Here is a 17,577-nt window from a genome sequence, read left to right as displayed (position 1 = left end):
CTGTTTGCCTGCTCCCTGTAGGTGTCCTGGGAGGGACGAGGGTTTTGGAGATGGTCTTTTTATCTTGGCTTTTGTTTCCCCGCGAAATCAGTAGCCCTTGTTGCTCAGCACTGTGTGCCAGCCAGAAATCCTGCCAGCAGATGCCTCATAAAGGCTGTCACAGCCCCTCCATCACAGGCTCCAGGAATACATTCATCCCAAAATGCACCTCTACACCTGTTACTTATCGATCCAATTTTTCATGTTTAGCTACAGAAGTTTTTCAGCAGACAAAAATTGAAGGAGGATTTGCTGCTCCTGCCCTGGCAGGAAGATTTACACATGAGCAAATGATTTGTAACAAACACCTTGTAAGATAGATGGAGCTGCTCCTCTTGTTCACAAATTATTCACAGACCATGGGCTTGAAGAGGAAGAAATTTTTTCCTTGCTTTGTAAAGTACACACAGATGCATTTCTGTATTATTATTTATGACAACTTTCACAGTAAAAAACACTCCTGAGAGCATGTCTGCAGAATTATTGCGGCTCATGGGTTGTTTAGTTGGCAGTCTGGACAGAGGACAGGTTTGGCCGGGTTTTTTTTTTTTTTTTCCTTTCTTCTTTTTTTTTAAGTGATTGCCTTGACCAGCAAGATTTTTGTCACGGGTTTGAGCCTGTGGGCATTACAAGGTCATAAAATTGAAGTTCCTGGCCTCCACTTCTCTCACCAACCTGCTCAAGGGAGCGTTTCACCAAACCAGCCTCTGGGTTTTGCTGGGTGAGCACAGCTCTTTAAATCAGACTCCGGGGCAAAGATTGAGTTCTGCAAGTGCTCCCCAGCATGATGGGAAAAGTGCTGCTGCTAGAACTGTTTCTGGAAAGATGGGGCATTTCTGGAGCCTCCGGTGCCACCACAGGTGAAAGCTGTGAAAGATGGACAGGTAACCAGAAACAGGGACCAGGGACACCAGAAAGGCTTTTCTAGGCAGAGCCTTGGGGTTTGCTCCCATTACATATTTCCCATATAAAGGGCTGGATGAAACCTTCTTTTCCCTACTTCCAGAGCCAGAATTAAAATGCACCACCACGTCCTTGGCAGTGCTGTGAGGAGGGGCAGATCCTCAATCCAGCTGTGCTACACTGACACACACACACAAAATAATAGTTTTACCTAGAAGATCCAACGCTGTCAGGTGTTAACAAGGTCACTATTCAATCTCTGTCTTCACGGCTCCTGTGTTCCAGATGTGTCTATGTGATGTGTTGATTGGTGCAAATCATGTACATATGTAAAACCAGTGGCCTGTGAGCTGAGCAAACACATGATTGCTCCACGAATCCATTACTGGTAGGAGCAGATGGGTTCCTTGCTTAAATAAATGCATTTCAAACTCCTCTAGGTCTGCTTTCAAAACCACCAGTTTGTTTATATAACATGGTGCAGCCAGGCTCCTACACCCTGTGCTCACCAAACCCTCCCTGCCCTGGAGTTCAGGTGCTTTCATTTCTGCATAAAGAAAATCAGAACGTGAATACAGTTTTGCAAACATAACTGAAAAAAACCCCCCACATTTCTTTTGATTTGTAAATAGGAGCAAAGCATTATTTATATTCAGGCACTGTTAATTGGAAGCATCCACCATACGTCACTCTGAGGCAGGGCAAAATAGACACAGAATAAAAATATCTCCAGTGACCTGGTCCTGTAAATGCTGAGTAACTTTATGCTCTGGGAGCAGAAGTGCCTTGAAACAAAACTATTTTATTCATTCCTCCTGGAGCTGGCTGGAGTCAGCAAGGGAGAGAAATAAAAAGCTGTTTTCCCTTATTCTGCTGCTGCGTTCTCAGCTGACCAAAAAAAAAGTGAATGGGCTGGGGAAAAGCACGTTTTGTTTGCTTTGTGGGTGCTTGGGTGGGTGTTGCTCGTTCACCTGGGGGAGCCCTTTTCCAACACGGGACAGTTCTCACACAACCTGCAGCTCCCCAGACACCCCGGAGACCTTCTGCTGGAGAGGAGGAGGAGGAGGAGGAGGAGGAGGAGGAGATGCTCACGTGGCTCATCAGCTGCCTGTGCCAAACCGAGCTGGTGTTCCAGCCCCGCTCCCCAGCAGTCACACACGGTCGCTCTCAATGGCCACCTTTGTTGGCAGCCCTGGGCAGGAGCTGCTGACGTGGCACCCGCCGTGTCACCTTGTCCTGTCCCCTGTGCCGGGCCTTCCGCCGCACGCAGGGGCTCAGGATACCCCCTCCCTAATCTTTATGCTCGCTTTTATGCCTTAAAAAGAAAACGAAACGAAGAAAGGAGCCCGGCAGAGGAGGGAGGAGGTGGAGGCATTTCCCCCTCGATTGGTCCTTCCTGTTTCTTCATTTCCTCATCTCCCCCCTTCCAGCCTCCTCCTCCACCTGTTGAAACGTGGCTACCACAATTAGGGAAAAGCTGCAGTTTTAATGTGTGAAGCTGCGACGATTTTAAATAATTACTTTTAAAACAACAACCTGGAGGAAGACACCGTGTGTCCCCCTCTCCTCTGCCACCAGAGAACCCGGTGGCACTGACTGCCCTGCACTGGCACTCCTGGGCAGACACACTCCCACCCTGGCAAAAGTCAATGTTTACACTTGTCACATATATTTTTAGTGCATCCTAGACCCAGCCGTGCCTCAGCACAGCCTCGTGGGCCAATTGCCACGGGGAGAGGCACCTCCCAGCAAATGTTCCTTCATTTCTGGAAGGACAGAGGAAAGAACAACCCCCCAAGTGAATCCCGGCAGGAGCTGGCTGCAGGTCCCCATTTCACCAGTCCTTCAGGTTCTTCCAGTTCACGGGGACAAGGTGCACAGCAAAGGCATTTGCTCTGCAAGTGGCCTCCCAGCACCTGACCTCTGTAAGTGCAAACAACATTTAGAGCAGGAAAATGCCTGCACAGACCTCTCACCCTGGGCTGACTGCACTGCAGAGGGATCATCAGGGTAATTCCAGTGGGTTTGGGTGGGCTTTTGGGGTCTGTTTCTAAGAGCACCTCAAAGAATTACAAATAATAGCGACCAATTTCCAGTTTTCCTTAATTTTGTCTCAACTGGCTTGTCTCACTACTGCTGGGATGCTGTTGAGTGTTGCACATCAATTAACATCCTCACTGTGGGCACTGCACAGCCCAGGCCATCCCCAGCAGAAAGGATTTGTGCCCCTGCCTACATTAAGTGCCAGTCACTGCTGCTTAGTCCCACTCGACATCAGATCCCTTGAAAACATCCCATAAAGCAGCTGTCCCCAGTTCAAGCACATTCTGACCAAGCTCAGGACATTGAAGGGATGGAAAGCGAATAAAACTTTCTCTTTTCCTGTGCTGTGGAAGGGATGGTGCGTTTCACAGGAGGATAAGGCCAGCCTTCGTGGTGCCAAAGTCCATGGCTCACCTCATCCCTGGCTGGTGGCTCCTCTACCTCTCCTCTGCTCCACAGAACGATTTATCAAGTGGTTTTGAAAGAAAAACCAACAAAAATAAGTAAAGAAAGAAACAACTGGCTAGAGGTTCTACTGCCTGGGCTCCCCTTTGTCTTCCAGCCTGCCTGCATAAATGTCGTTATGGGAAAGGCTGGAGATCAGATACAGCCCTCAAGTTCAGGACCTCTAACGGGCAGTGGAAGATAAGGCTCTGGATGAAGATAACTGCAGCAGTTATATGATTAATCCCAACATCTTCAGACATTTTCCCCTCTGCCTGTAAGAGCTGCGTGATCCTAAACATCCTGAAGGGAAACAACCCCATTCTGGCTTGCAAATAACACAGACATCTTTTTATATACGACAAAAGACCAAAATATCCAAGCTGACAGTGCCTCACAGGAGTGCTCAAACCGGGCACTCTCGCACAGCTCTTTCCAAAAAGCAACTGGGAACCGGACGGGGCGAGAGCTCGGCCACAGCTCCAGCCAGAATGAGCCTTTTGTTCGAGCAAATGCAAATGTCAGGAGAGGGAATGGGCCAGTTGCCACCCTGCAGCAATGCCCCCAGCAGCAGGGTCGGGCTGGACGGCCCCAGATCTCTCTGGAAAAGAGGCAAAGTCAAAATCCCAGCTCTAACCACTCTGGCTTTTGGAGAGAGGCATCTCAAAGTCAGTCTCGCAGGCCATCCTCGTCTCCTCTTACACAGCACTCGCTGTCTAATTCCGTCAGGGAGATATTTAAGTACACGGAGTCCATTTGTTCAGGCATCAAAAAGCCAAACTCATTGGACATCTCAGACCAAAATGTATTTTAAAATGCATTATTAGCTGCGCACTACCCCCAGCACACACAGAGATGGAAGTTCCAGTGGTGGCTAAAGGCAGAAGTCTCTACTGCTTGGTTAAGGTTTCCCTCCCCACCTTCACCTCTGTTGTATGTGAGCAGGGTGATCCTCCTTCCCATCCATCCTCCTTTTCTGAGGTTTGATGGGCATGGTGGAGAGCTGAGTGAGCAGGACTCTTCTAACAGCAGCAGCAGAGGCCAAGGAAATCAGCCTGGGAAGGGCTTTGGGATGCTGTAGAGAAGGAAAGGGATAGAGTTATGATATTACTACAGCATGACTGCTTACAAAATTTTAGTCCTGTGTTGCCATTGATAATTAACTATAGATCAGCAGAGAAACATTATTCTCTACCATATGTACATGTATTTTTAGATAAATACGTTCCACAAATGCTTTGTAAAGGAAGTTTCTTTGCCTAAAGGATCTACTGCTTCCCAAGCCTCCAGTGGTACAGCATAAACCATGTTACTAACAACAATTGTTCCTGCACTTGTTTCTGGAACACAGATCACAAAGCACAGTTTATTTGGGAGTGTCTGTGTACTCTTCTATTTCTGTCCTTCTTATTCAGCCTTGTAGAGTAAAACAGGCAACTGTGAGTCCGGAGCAGGACACAGCCCTGCCCTGGAGAGATTACAGTCTCCATCAGATAGTACACTGCAAATTATACATGGTGAGGCACAGACCTCAGACAAGCAGGAGGGGGAGAACAGCTTGGTTTGGGAAGGAAACTGAGAAAAGCGAGTCTTAAGGAAGACCTTGAAGAGAAATCAGGAGGAGGAAACCTAGGAATTTCAAGGACTGGGCAAGGTAAGAGAGGCTGTACAGCAGAACACTGGAAGAAGAACTGATTCATAGAGATGAGATGCAAATGCTGAATTTAACCAGGTCTTTTGGTATCTGATTTTGGGCAGGTAAATGACTTCAAATACTGAATTCTTAAAACCATAGAGACACCGACAAAAAAATGAAAGACAACTTTACTGACCTCCAAAAGCTCATTACCCCCAAGTGCTTACCATCTAACGAGATGATCATCAGGTCAGCCTTGCTCCCTGGTCTCCAGTGTCACCAGCAGCTTCACTCACTTCCCACCAGTCCCTGCCACACGGCAGAGGTGAGGTGGGATGGATGGTTTACAGACCGAGCAGCTCCACCACACGATGCCTGTGCTTCCCCCCTCCAAACTGGGCCAGTGGAGCACCTCCCACAGCAGCTCCTCGAGGCTGTGCCTTTATTTGTGGGCTCAGCAGAGCAGGAACAAGCACAGAGGCTTCGGAGAGAGGACGGTGCAAGGTGTAAGTGAGGCAAGGGCAGGGAGAGGGGACACCGTTTATTAGGTCAGCTGGAGCACTTGGAAAAGCTACACATGCTTTCAGGCACATTGGGCTGCCTTGGGTCTGAAATAGAAGCAATAACCTTAGAGCTAAATACAGGTTGAGAATAATTGTTCTGAGTTAAACTTCATTATATTAATGAATTAGGCAATTTGAGAGAAAGGGTGATTGGTTCCTGTTGATCAAAGGGAGGATGCTCGCCAGAGGACAGCTGATAATGTCATTTATGGCACAAAGAGAGGGTGAGAGAGACAGGAATAATTATTGCCTAGGGATGTCTGGTGGTAGCAAAAATCATAATGTAACATGCAATCAATATCTGTGTGATTTGCTATCCTGGAGTCGGGAATTTTAGTACTCAGATTGCCTTTTGCAGCACTTTTGGAGACCTTCCTTGCAGGCCAGGAGTGAGAGGTCAGAGGTGCAGTGGATGATTTCTTACCGAGTGTTTCTGCCCCTTATCAGTTTGCACATGTTAATTTAAGGTGTTGCCTGCAGTTGTTGCCTCCAGCCTGTCAAATCTGTCATGCAAAGTGCACGTGCAGGAGGGCACTGGTAGGTCTTGGTCCTTCTGTGTCACTTAGAAATCAGATTCCATTAAGCAGCTGTGGTTAATTGCCAGCACTTCTGAGCTCATCACTAACCCTTCGATATTGTTTCCTGTGAAGTGACAGTTCCAGAGGAACTGTGATTTCCTAAGGACCTAAATTTTCACATAAATTTAAGTTTCTTAGTGGACTTGTGGAGAAAAGCTAGAAAATTCTAAAATCTGTTTAACTCTACACCCAGAAGATAAATTAATATGATGGGAGGTGGATTATTATTTGTGATTACCTCATCATTTCTAAAATATTTTTGGAAGACTGAATCACAATTTCTCGAGTGATTTGGTTTGGCAATGCTGAAATGATTCTAAGGACAGCTCTGTAACAGTCTAAAGGCACAAGTGGAGAACATCCATATTTGTTACTCAAAAATGAAATAGCAGTTGTTCTCAACTAAAATATGAGCTATGCCTCAAAGCAGCTAATAAATATGAGATTCAATATGTAATATTCAAATAGCTGCAAAGTAGGTAATTGCCCCAGGTGTTAATATTTTCCACAGTAGTTGGGAATTTTGCACTCTTCCACTAAATTGCAAACAGAGGTGCTGGATGTACCCAGCTAACCCCAAGAGACACAGACAGACCAAAACCCCTGTGCTTCAAAAATACATGGCAGTTATCTACAACATCTGGGACTCAGCAGGGAGTTAAAGGCTCAAGTATGGGATTAAAAACATCAAAACTACTCTTGGCCAGGCTGAAGCAATCTGTGGAAGATTCATAGTTCACAGCACGGCCGTGGCAGAGCCCAGCAGCCCTGTCTCTGTGCTGGCACATGGGATGCTCAGTGTTAGGGTCTAACAAAAATCCAAGGGGAATTTGTTTTAGTTTGTAAAATCTGTCTGCAAGTCTAATTTTGACCAGCAGCAACTTCAGTGAGTGGGCTGGTGCAAAATTTTCACATGATTTGTACTGGAGGAATATATACTTCCATATCTATAGAAACACCCACAGACATTCTTTTAGAGAATCACAATAGTCAGTATGTGAGATCTCACTGCTCCAGAGGCCTTCTGCTCTGCTGGTGGATGAATCAGACTCCATGTACCATGGACAATGAGGATCCAGTGCCTCACTTTTCTATGCATGCCTTATTTCAAAATGTAAAGGTCACCTAATCCACGTTAAGTGAACTGTATGATGGAGAAGATGCTCCAAGGCCACAGAGACTGAAGGCAATAAAAGGAGGGAATGGCAGGTCAACCTCTGAGGTTGTTCCTGTGGCACAAAGGAACCAGATGAAGTTCCTTATTGACAGCAAACAGCCAGTGATAGCCAGCTAATGTCTGACACTTGCTAACAGTGGGTTTCAATGGAGACAGAGGAGGAAACAACACAGAGAAGGGCAGTGCCTTGCCCAGAGTCAGATCTGGGGTGCCTGAGTTGTCATCCCTGATACCATGTTCTTCTCTAACCTGCCACCTCTCGTTTCCATCAGCGTGACTGAAAACTCCTGGGCGGTTGCACTCCTGGCCAAGGCTGCCCAAGCAGCAAATTCACCCAGGTCTGTGGCACTGTGAGCACCTAAGGCAGCCCTTCCCCATGTTCTGACATTCAGGAGTTCTCTACACTATGTCTTTAAAGTGAAATCAAGCCAGGCTTAGCCCATGGGGTGGAGGGAGAGGGCACCTCTTGGGGGCTGGAGCCTGATGTGTGGAGTCTCCCATGGCACAGCAGTTCCCAGCACTGCGCAATTCAGAGCTGAGGTCAGACAGAAGTGGAGTCTGGGTGAAAAAAAAGAGCAGCATGAAAGCCTGGTGCAGCTGAGCAAGTAAAAAGAGGCGGTGAACAAAGGGAGCAACACATTAGTCGGTCCTTCTGAGGGTTCTGTGGGAGGCAGAAAAGCCATGGGAAAGGGTTATGGGTGTATAAGACAATGACTATATTCTGCCAAGGAAAAAAAGGTGGGTTTCCAGGGCTGGTTTTAACTTCATGAGCCATTTGATATAAAATTCTCAGAGAAGCTCACAGGGGCACTAAAAAATAATTAAGGCTCTACATTCCCAGAGTCCTCTTTTGTTTTATGCTATGGGCAATCGTGAAGCCAAGGGGACAGGGGAAAGCAGTGCAATGAGCTCCGTGGCTGACAGACTTTAAATGTAACAGTGTCCCAGCGCTCAGAGGAGAGGAGCTCTGATTTCAGGCCTCTGAAGTGCTAAATTACAAATGAAAACTACAGCAAGTTCCACCAGAACTGCAGCCCTTGATACTACAGACTGTTCCTAACAAACGAAAGTTGACAGAATAAAGGATGGGGGTTGAGGGATGTCTGCACTGCACGCCAAGGTTTCTCTAAAAATATTTTACACCTGCCATTCGTTCTGCACTCTGATCATATTTTGTCTATGAGGTAGAGAACTCGTAGTGCCAAAGGGAATGTGGTTTATGTTCCTGAGTCTTAATGCCTTTTCCCTTCTGTAAGGCAAAACTTCTTACTACTGTCACTAAAATAAAGCCAAGAGGACAAAAGTCACACATGCACTGCCACGGTCACAGTTTAACTGTTCCTCTCGCTGATCTTTGGAAACAGTCCCTTCAGCAGGATTTTACAGCTCTGGCACTTCGATTTAGCAAACTTTTTATGCAACTCATGGGAGGAATGCAGCCAACTCTGTACACTCAATTTAAATCAACTTGCTGATGATATAAAAAAGAGTGCTGAACCACCGGTTTGCTTCATCTGCTCCAAAACTACCAACACAAACCCTGAGGTATTTATTCCTGAAACGTTAATAGAACAGTCTGGGGCATCAGATCAGTACATGAACTCTGCTTTGATCCCATGTCGGTCCAAAGAGCTGATTTAACAACTAGTTGTTTGGTTACTTGATAGTTCAGAATGCAACTGGGCTGTTTGCTACCACCAAGCTTTTGCACGCTGCGATGTGGTGGGAGCAGAGGGTGCAGACTGTGTAGCAAGAGATTGCAAGCAATGTAAGCAATGTTTAGTAGCTTTCTCATTTTGCATCATGAAGGAGGGATGATCCTTGTGTGGCTTATAGAATCATAGAATTGTTTGGGTTGAGAGGGACCTTGACAACTCATCTAGTCCAACTCCCCTGCAACGAGCAGAGACATCTTCAACTATATCAGGTGGCTCAGAGCCCTGTCCTCAGTTTGTATAAATTCCCACAGTTGAGCTGAAGTTGGGAACTGCAAAACTGGTACCCAGGCCAGCCTGTGCCCTCTGGACTCACCCCTGTGGCAGGGACCCTTGAGAACATGGTGCAGCACTGGAGCACTGTGAACTCCACCCCTGAGCCAGCTTCCCTTTGCACAAGTAACCAGATCAGTTTGATTTTGGTGGCTGCTACCAGACTTCTGATCAAGAGTGAGGTCTGTCCTCGACCCACACAGCCAATCCAGCCCAGACTGTAGCTGTCCACTGAACCCCTGCCCTGCCACGCCGGTGCCCCTGAGCAGGTTCACAGATCTTAGACTGCAGTTTTCAAATGTTACCGATTTGCCCTGAATGGAGTGAGCCCTGCAGACCAAAGCACTTTGAACTTGTGCTCGGGTGGGGACTTGGGGTGAAGTGACAGGATGCACTAGGCAGCACTGAGGGGGTCACATACTTATGGCTCTGGCCCTTTCCTTCAGCGTAAATTAAAGAGAAATTTCCGAGGCTTAACTTACACCAGCAATTTTAAGGAAGTAAATTGCATGTTCACATGAGAAAACACAAAAGAACTTGCACAACTGAGCAAACACTTCCTTTTTTCCCCTCCACTCCTTTTTACGTCTTTTCTATCAAAGCAACTGCCCTTACCAGACAGCTGAATGCTGGGGGTGTGCAAATGACCCCGGCGATTGACTCGGTGAGAACAGAAGGTTGCAATGTTAATGTTTGATCTTAGAAATTCAGCACCAAACTTTAGCAAAAGATAAATAAATGGGTGAAGGAGACTGAACACAAAGCAGGCACCTCTCATGGCTATAAGGAGGGAATTAAAAACATTAAAATCTTCACATTTGCGTTGAGAAAACTGGAAGCTCTTCTACAGACTCGTCTCCTTGCAAAGCACCAGAACCAAACCCTGTTTGTCGAATCTTTATATTAAAAGGTGCTGCAAAAAACCAACCTTGTTTCCAGAGATTTTTTCCTTGCTGCAAAGCACAGCGGCCCTTCAGAAGTAGAGCTGGTTACAGTGGAACAAATCAGCCTGGGAAGAGGATAAGCTCAATGACCTTTAAGACAAATGATCTCAGTTTAAATCACAGGAACAGAAATATTACAGAACACATCGAAGAGTCTCCACTGTCAGAGCTGCTCAACCTCCTAGGCAGTTTAGGTATCAGTATTGTGCTGTCAGTGGTAAAATTGTAAGTCTTGAAGTCTGAGCATACAAACAGAAATAATACACAGAGCTAACGTTCTCCGTTTTCCAGTAATCGATCCAGTATTTTTTTAATTCCTCTTAAAAGCAAAATTATCCACTTAAAATTAGGTACCAAATGATGCGCTTTAAGGACCGTTCTGTCCGCGGATGTGCCGTTAGTGGAAAGATAAACCAGATGGCAAACTCAATAAAGAGGAGCCAGTTAAACAGAGACAGACGAACGCCTAAAAAAACCCCCTTTGCTCCATTATTGCTTTTGAACTGGTTGTCATGGCACTAGAAATGGATACCACTGTCAGCCTCCCACCCCCGCCCGGCCAGCTCTTCTCAGCCTCTGTCCAAAGCACAGAGCTCACGCCGGTGTGAAAAACACCCTCTCCCAGCACCGCCCTGCTCCCACCAAACAGGGGTGCGTGCGTGGAAGTCACACCTCTTGTCACATCGAGGGCACCCAACAGGAAAAGACTGACCTTCAGTCTCAAATTCCAGTTTGAGAATGCTAAAGTTCAAATCATTTTAATCCTGTGCTCCGTCTGTGGCTTACAATCCACTGCCAAGAGCCAAGGACTATCCACTTAGCACTGGAGCTCTGTAGGACTGGAGCTGCCATGGAACATAAGCTGACCTTTGTCAGATTTACACATTAAAGCAGTTTCTCTTCCCCTTGACAATGTCCATTAGCAAGGAACACTGTTTGCCAAGCAGACGGAAAAGAATAAGGGAGGCAACTTCAAAATAGCCCTGGAAAAGCTGAGTTGTTCTGTCAGCCTCTGAATTCTTTCTCCTCCCACACACATTCGATTTTGAGAATCTATTAAATTAAAATTGGCAAAATCCACTAAAATAAAAACCTTAGAATGTCACACTGCAGTTGCATTACATTTCTCCTTTTAATAGAGCATATAAAATGTGAGTTTACAATGAGTTTAGTAAGCTGTAAATCAGCACTTTTATTCAGTTTTGTTTCTGAGCTATTAATCCCTAATACAGAGGCAGAACGCTGATGTGCTGGTCTAGGACCTCCCGAGATAATAGTTCAAATAATCCCAGTGACATGGAAAGGGAATTTCATTGAATCACCTGAGTCCCTGCTAGGCACACCCTCACCCCATAACTTAACGTTCACAGAGCTTATAGTCTTAATTATCAAGGAAAAAGAGCGGAATTCCCTTCTGGCTTCATTGAGCAGCAGTTACGGAAAACAAGTGGAATTTTGCTCAAATAATTGAAGGCAAGTCCTTAATTGGGTTCTGTGCTCTGTCAGTGGTGGTTTGGGTGAAGAGCCCCGTGTGGTGCAGCAATGCAGCCACCCTTCCACTGCTCCTCTGAGTCAGACTTTGGTGCATCCTCAGCACAAGGAACAGCAGTGCTTGGATGCTCAGCAGGACAGGAAAAACACACACCACCACAGCCAAGTAATTTTAAAGAATTTTAATACAAACTTAATATAAACTATTTCAGTCCCTCTTAACATGTAAGACACTGACTCAAAATACTTTTATACCTTTTTTCAAGTATTGCACAATGTAGGTACAAAATTAATATTTACGATTACATTTTCTTCCATAATATATAGCAAAAATCTTTAAACTTTTAACAGAAAATACAATTTGTGTTTCTTTTGAAAAAAGCAAATATTTCGTACATTTTAATTCCACCACTAAGGAATATTCTGTACACAACTTTTTAACTTTTTTTTAGAATTGATGTCTTTAAGATGGATATCTTACAATTTCAGTAAAAAAAATACAACATGAAGCTGCTGCAGCTGTCACAGATCACTGTAGTAAAAAGATATAAATGCAATACCATGTTGTAGAAACAATATATATACTCTGATATTTTACAAACTTTGTACTAAATTAAATTATACAATTAGAAAAAGACCAATAAACCCACCTATTAGTGCCAATTTTTTAAATATATATATATATATGTCTGTGCACATATATATATATACACATGAAAAAAATTAGCCACGTCCTTGCTATATCTTAAATACTGTAAGAGGCCATATTTTGAGAGTATATTTTTGTAATGTACAGTCAGTATAAAATAATTTTGTGCTTGGTTGGCAAATGAAAAAAATGATGCATGTTGTATTTATCTAACCAAGCCTGAATGTATTCATACTACAAGCCTTAAAAAAAATCTCAAGAGGTGGAAAAAAAGATACACCCTTGGGTACGTGCATTTTTAACTTGTACAATAGTATTTACTTGGATTTCACTTTCGGTTTATTTTTAGTTAGCCATAACTGGCTGGAATTGCTGGTTAGAATACTGCATGTTGTTTAAACTAAAATTCAAGCCATCCACAAAAGACTTCTCATTTAGACCTCCATAGGCTGCAAACATGTCAAAGGCATTACTGTACTGGAGAGGACTGAGGTTAAGGGGGCTGTCACCAGGAAAGATGCTACTGGTACTACCTTGACCCTGCATGTTGGGGAAAATGAACTCCTTTGCGTTAGGAGACAGGGCAGAAGTCTTCTGCTGTTGCTGTTGCTGCTGCTGGCTGCCTAGGCCAAGCCCGTAGAGAGAGTGCATGGAGGAGGAGAGGGCTTTCTGCTTCAACAGGTCATTGACATTCAAGCCAAGGTTGGTGGGAGAGGTGCGGGCGACCTTGTTGCCACGGCCGCTATTCTTCATTTTGGTCGAGCCAAACTTGGTGGCAGCAAATGTGGCAGTGGTGAAGGTTAAAGGCTGAGTGGAGCGGGGCATGAAAGTTGGGCTCACAGCAGCTGAGTGACCAAAGGGAGGAGAAGGAGAACTAGACACTGAAGATGCTGGGTCACTAATTGGCATGAACACCTGGGCCTCTGGGTTAAAGCTGTTCTTGATTTCCTTATCCAACTCACATCCATTTTCATTATCATCCACATAAAGCACTTTCACTGGTCCCTTTTCACCGATTTGGTATGAAACCTCAAACGGGTCAATCCAAACACTAAGATCCTGAGGCAAGTTGCCACGAACATCATCAATGTCCAAACCACTCTCTTTGGATGCTTGTTCTATGACTGGGTCCACTTTCTCCCCTATATGAATACATCTAAACCCTGATCCTTTGTATGGCTTTTCTGGATACCAGTGCCCTTCATATTTCTTCTTAAGAAGTCTTTCAAGCTCTTCACCAAAGATGTTGACACGTCGTCTGGGAAGCTTATTGTACAAATAGGAAATAATAAAATTGAGTGCTACTTGGATTTCAAGCTGCATAGCTGCTATGCCACAGAGTTATAAGTCTGTTTCAAAACCCGAAGAAGAAAGTGTTCAAGACGCCACAGGGAAACAAAGTTTCATTCAAAGTGCTGATTCGAGTTGATTATTATCCTTCACCTTGAGTGCTCTTGTTCCTTTAAGAAAAAACAAAAGCAAACACATCCAAATAAGGAAAGAGTAAGATAAAGCTCCGAGGCCTATTCTTTCAGCTTCGCTTTCTGCATAAAATAGGTTACTTTTCAAGTCAAAAAATGTGCACCAAACTATTTCAGTTCCTGCCTGCGGAAGGTGAGGATGTCAGCTCCATTCAGCCCGACTTACAAACAACGCTGCAGAAGATGGGCTTGTGTTTACATATACAGCATGGGGCACTTCCAAATCACATGAGCTGGTTGTTTGGTTATTCACAAAGCAGCAAGGATAATTTTTAAGACATCACAGAACTGCCAAGCCTGTCAAGGGTTCAATTACCAACCCTTATTTGGATGATTTATAGTACTCAGCTGCAAAATTTAGCACCAGACTATTAGTTTAGCCTGAGAGGTCTTAGTCCAAGGGTCATTTATCAATTTAAAGTTTGCAAACATATTGACTGCACCGTAGGCTGCAGAATTATAAAAATGTTAACAACCGCCTTAGAAGATTTCACACAAATAACTAAAATTATGCAACATTTATTTTAAGTCCAGGCAAATCTTCCGCATAAACTGTGCACGGGTGAAATGATGCAAACTGAGGAGAAAATGTCCGCTGTGCACATCCAACAGTTCTTCCTCCAACTGCTCAAATTGAAATGCAGTCAGCACATACAGAATAGATGCATGTATGTCTGTCATAAGGGTGGCCATGACCACGGAATTATTACGATAAATTTGTTTGCAATTTTTCAATAAAAATTATTCTATATTTTAAGGTGTGAGGTACAATATATACTCAGATTTTATATTGCGCTGTTTATAGTTCAGATTTCAAAAAGTTGCAGAGCTAACAGGGCTTTTGGCAGCCTCAAACACGATTGCCTTTCTCCTTCTCCATGACTCCATTTTATATTTAATGTAAGATATGGTTGCCACTCCTTCACAGAGGACAAAAGAGAAATTAGCTGTCTAAAGTTAGAGAAGGGACAAGAATCAGGTATTAACACACGTACTGCTAACACAAATCTTGCAGTACCTTGGTATAAAAGTACTCATGTAAAGCACACACCTTTGTCAAAAAGTTCCAATGAAACAAAATATGTTGGTTTTTTTTTTTTTTCTGAAGTTAAAAGCCCCGAACAGAATTTCAATTAACAGTGGATTGTTCTGCAGTGCATCACCAGGAACAAAATTTAGCGTGGCTGTCATTAAAGATTAGAGAAATCAAAGTCAATATCAAAATCCTTTAACAATGAGGCTACACTGCTTTTTTATTTCCTGCTCCGAGTAATCTCCTTTTAAAGTCTGGAACCCTATTTCCAAGCCACTCGTGTTCTCCCCAACATGGTATGGGAATAGTTTGAAAGCCTGTACGATAAGGCGACCTTTAAACGTTTGCTGGATCAGCACCGGGTGGGGATAAGGAAAAGATCAAGGGCAAACAGAAGATATTTACAAAGGGGGCACAATCAGTACAGAAAAGCTGATTGGGCGGTTAAACGGGGCATTTAAAAATGATTTATTAATCCATCTGTTTTGTTTCCCTTCCCCCCACGTCCTTTAAGAAAGAAACGATCCTTTCAAGGCGCACCGGGGCTGACGCTGTGAATTTTTTTTCTAAGCGAAAACCGATCCGCGGGCGCAAAAAAAAAGCAGCTGATCAAACAAATCAGCCTAATCATTTCTAACCGGTTGTTGGGGTTTGTTTTTTTTTTTTTAATATATTTACGGGGAGAGGAACGGCGTTTCTGGGGGGGGGTCCGAGCCCCACCGGCGGCCCGGCAGCAGCGCCCTGGCAGGAGCCTTAAGCAGCGGGAGTTACATAACCAGGCAGTCGGGTCTCATTAGATTTCTGCTCACAACCCCGGAGCTCCGGCGGGAGGAGGAGGAGGAGGAGGAGGAGGAGGAGGAAGAGGAGCATTTTCTGAGCCCGTAATAAAGAGGATGCAGAAGAGGCCGGGGGGATGCCGGCGGACGGGTGGGGGCTGCGGGGCCCCTCTGGCAGCGCAGGTCCCGCAGGGCGCTGCCGGCGCTCCCGGAGCGGCCCAGCGGCGATTACTCAGCCGGCACCGCTCCTTCCTTTTATCCCGAGAGGGGAGCGACCCCTGGCAGCCCGGCCGTGCCCTCACCCCCAGCCCCTTCCATGAGGAGCCCCCACACCCGCCGGGTCCCTCACGGCCGCCCCGTCACGGAGGGGTCGTGACCGCCCCGGCGCCCCCCCCTCAGCGGCCGGTGCTGCCCCAGCCCCGCCGCCCCAGGCTCCCCGCACGCCCCCCGCGCCTCACGGCCGGTACTCACCCGGGGGTGTGCGGGCGGTAGTGCAAACAGTCCCGGCGGGGGTGTGAGGGCGTGTGTGTGTGTGGCGGCGGGTGGGGGAGGTGCGGCTCAGCACCCGACCCCCATCTCCGAGCGCCGGCTCTCCCTCGGCGCGAGGATGGGAGGGGAGAGGAAAGAGATGTCCAAAAAAAAAAACCAAAAAAAAGAAAAAAAAAAAGAGAGAGAAGGGAGGGGGAAGGGTTGGAAAAAAAAAGGGGGGGGAGGGAAGGGGGGGAGGGCAGCGCTGCTCACACCCCCACGACGGGCGCGCTCGGCCGTCGCAGCTGCGCTGCCTCTGCTTCTGCCCCGCCGCCCGTCGCGCCCCTACTTATACCCTCCCTTGCCCCGCCCACCGCCGCGCCCCGCTCGGCCACGCCCACGGGCCCCCACCCTCCACTGACTCGCGTCCGCTGCAGCCACGCCCACAACCGTCACGCCCCGCCCCGAGCCCCGCCCGCCGCGCTGGGCCCTGCGCTGCCGCCCCTTCCTCCGGCGCGGCGCGCGCGGGGCCGCTCTGACGTCAGCGCGCTCCTCGCCTCGCAGCCCCGTTGCGTCACCACCCACGTCAAACCCTGCCCTGGCGCCCCTCGGCCCCGCGGGGAAGCGATGGGATGGGAAGGGGAGGGAGGGGGGAGCGCTGAACTACATCTCCCATGACCGCCGCGGCCCGCGGGGGCCTAGGGGGGGGGGTTGGTTGGTTTTGCCGGCCGGGGGGGGGCGGGGCCGGCGGCCGGCCGGTTCTGGGTTGCCCGGCCGGGGCCCCCCCCGAGAGGGGGCGCGGGGCGGCCCCTCACAGACATCCCCCCCCGCCCGGCGGCTAAAAATACTCCCCACAGGTAGCAACGCCCGCCGATTGGCTGCCTGCCCAAGGGGCCGCCGCTGATTGGCCAGCGCGGTCGGGGGGGCGGAGTCAGACCCGGGTGTGGGGGGGCGCGGCCCCCCTTCGGAGCCCGGGGAGGGATGTCGGGGGTCCCCACAGGCAGCTGGGGTGCGACCCACCCCTGTGTTCCTTAAAACATCCCCGGGGGTTCTCTTTAAACACCCCCTGAGGTGTTCAGGGTTGCGGCTGGGGCGGTTTCCCTCACGCCACCAGCAGGACCCAGTTCTGGAGGACAAACTGAAGGGGGTTTTTTTTGGTTGATTTTTTTCCCCCCTCTCTCTCCGCCTCTTGCTCTGTTTGTATAATAATAAAGCATTTTGGCATAAACGCTGCATGGGCCCCGGGGGAGATTTGGAAATGCCACTCGGAAGAAATGCCAGGACTTTTAACCCTTTGGTGCTGAGAATATAGATGAGACTGGGAGGCAGGAGCCCAAAAACTGAAATACCAAGGGAAAGAAAAG

The 17,577-nt window shown here is 47.1% G+C and overlaps 1 protein-coding gene and 1 long non-coding RNA gene across 2 annotated transcripts; both read right to left on the bottom strand.

The window, feature by feature from the left end:
• Positions 1-3,168: 3,168 nt before the first annotated feature.
• On the bottom strand, positions 3,169-10,407 carry LOC108495884. The gene is made up of 3 exons (XR_001874259.1): positions 10,300-10,407; positions 5,293-5,673; positions 3,169-4,504 (listed from the first exon to the last, which is right to left on the bottom strand). It is a non-coding gene; the product is annotated as an uncharacterized LOC108495884 (long non-coding RNA).
• A 1,566-nt stretch (positions 10,408-11,973) lies between these two features.
• Positions 11,974-16,541, bottom strand: TOB1 (transducer of ERBB2, 1). The gene is made up of 2 exons (XM_017812065.1): positions 16,217-16,541; positions 11,974-13,915 (listed from the first exon to the last, which is right to left on the bottom strand). The coding sequence occupies exon 2, from the start codon at positions 13,776-13,778 to the stop codon at positions 12,801-12,803; it is 978 nt and encodes a 325-aa protein (XP_017667554.1). The 5' UTR covers positions 13,779-13,915; positions 16,217-16,541; the 3' UTR covers positions 11,974-12,800.
• Between the last annotated feature and the right edge of the window lie 1,036 nt (positions 16,542-17,577).

This window comes from Lepidothrix coronata, unplaced genomic scaffold (genome assembly GCF_001604755.1).
Source record: "Lepidothrix coronata isolate B3197 unplaced genomic scaffold, Lepidothrix_coronata-1.0 Scaffold34, whole genome shotgun sequence".
NCBI lineage: Eukaryota > Metazoa > Chordata > Aves > Passeriformes > Pipridae > Lepidothrix > Lepidothrix coronata.
The sequence above is the reverse complement of the archived record's forward strand: the minus strand, read 5'-3'. Positions and strand labels throughout refer to the sequence as shown.

Excerpts from the sequence above, each read along its gene's own strand:
- TOB1 (XM_017812065.1), bottom strand. The coding sequence starts at position 13,778 with ATGCAGCTTGAAATCCAAGTAGCACTCAATTTTATTATTTCCTATTTG.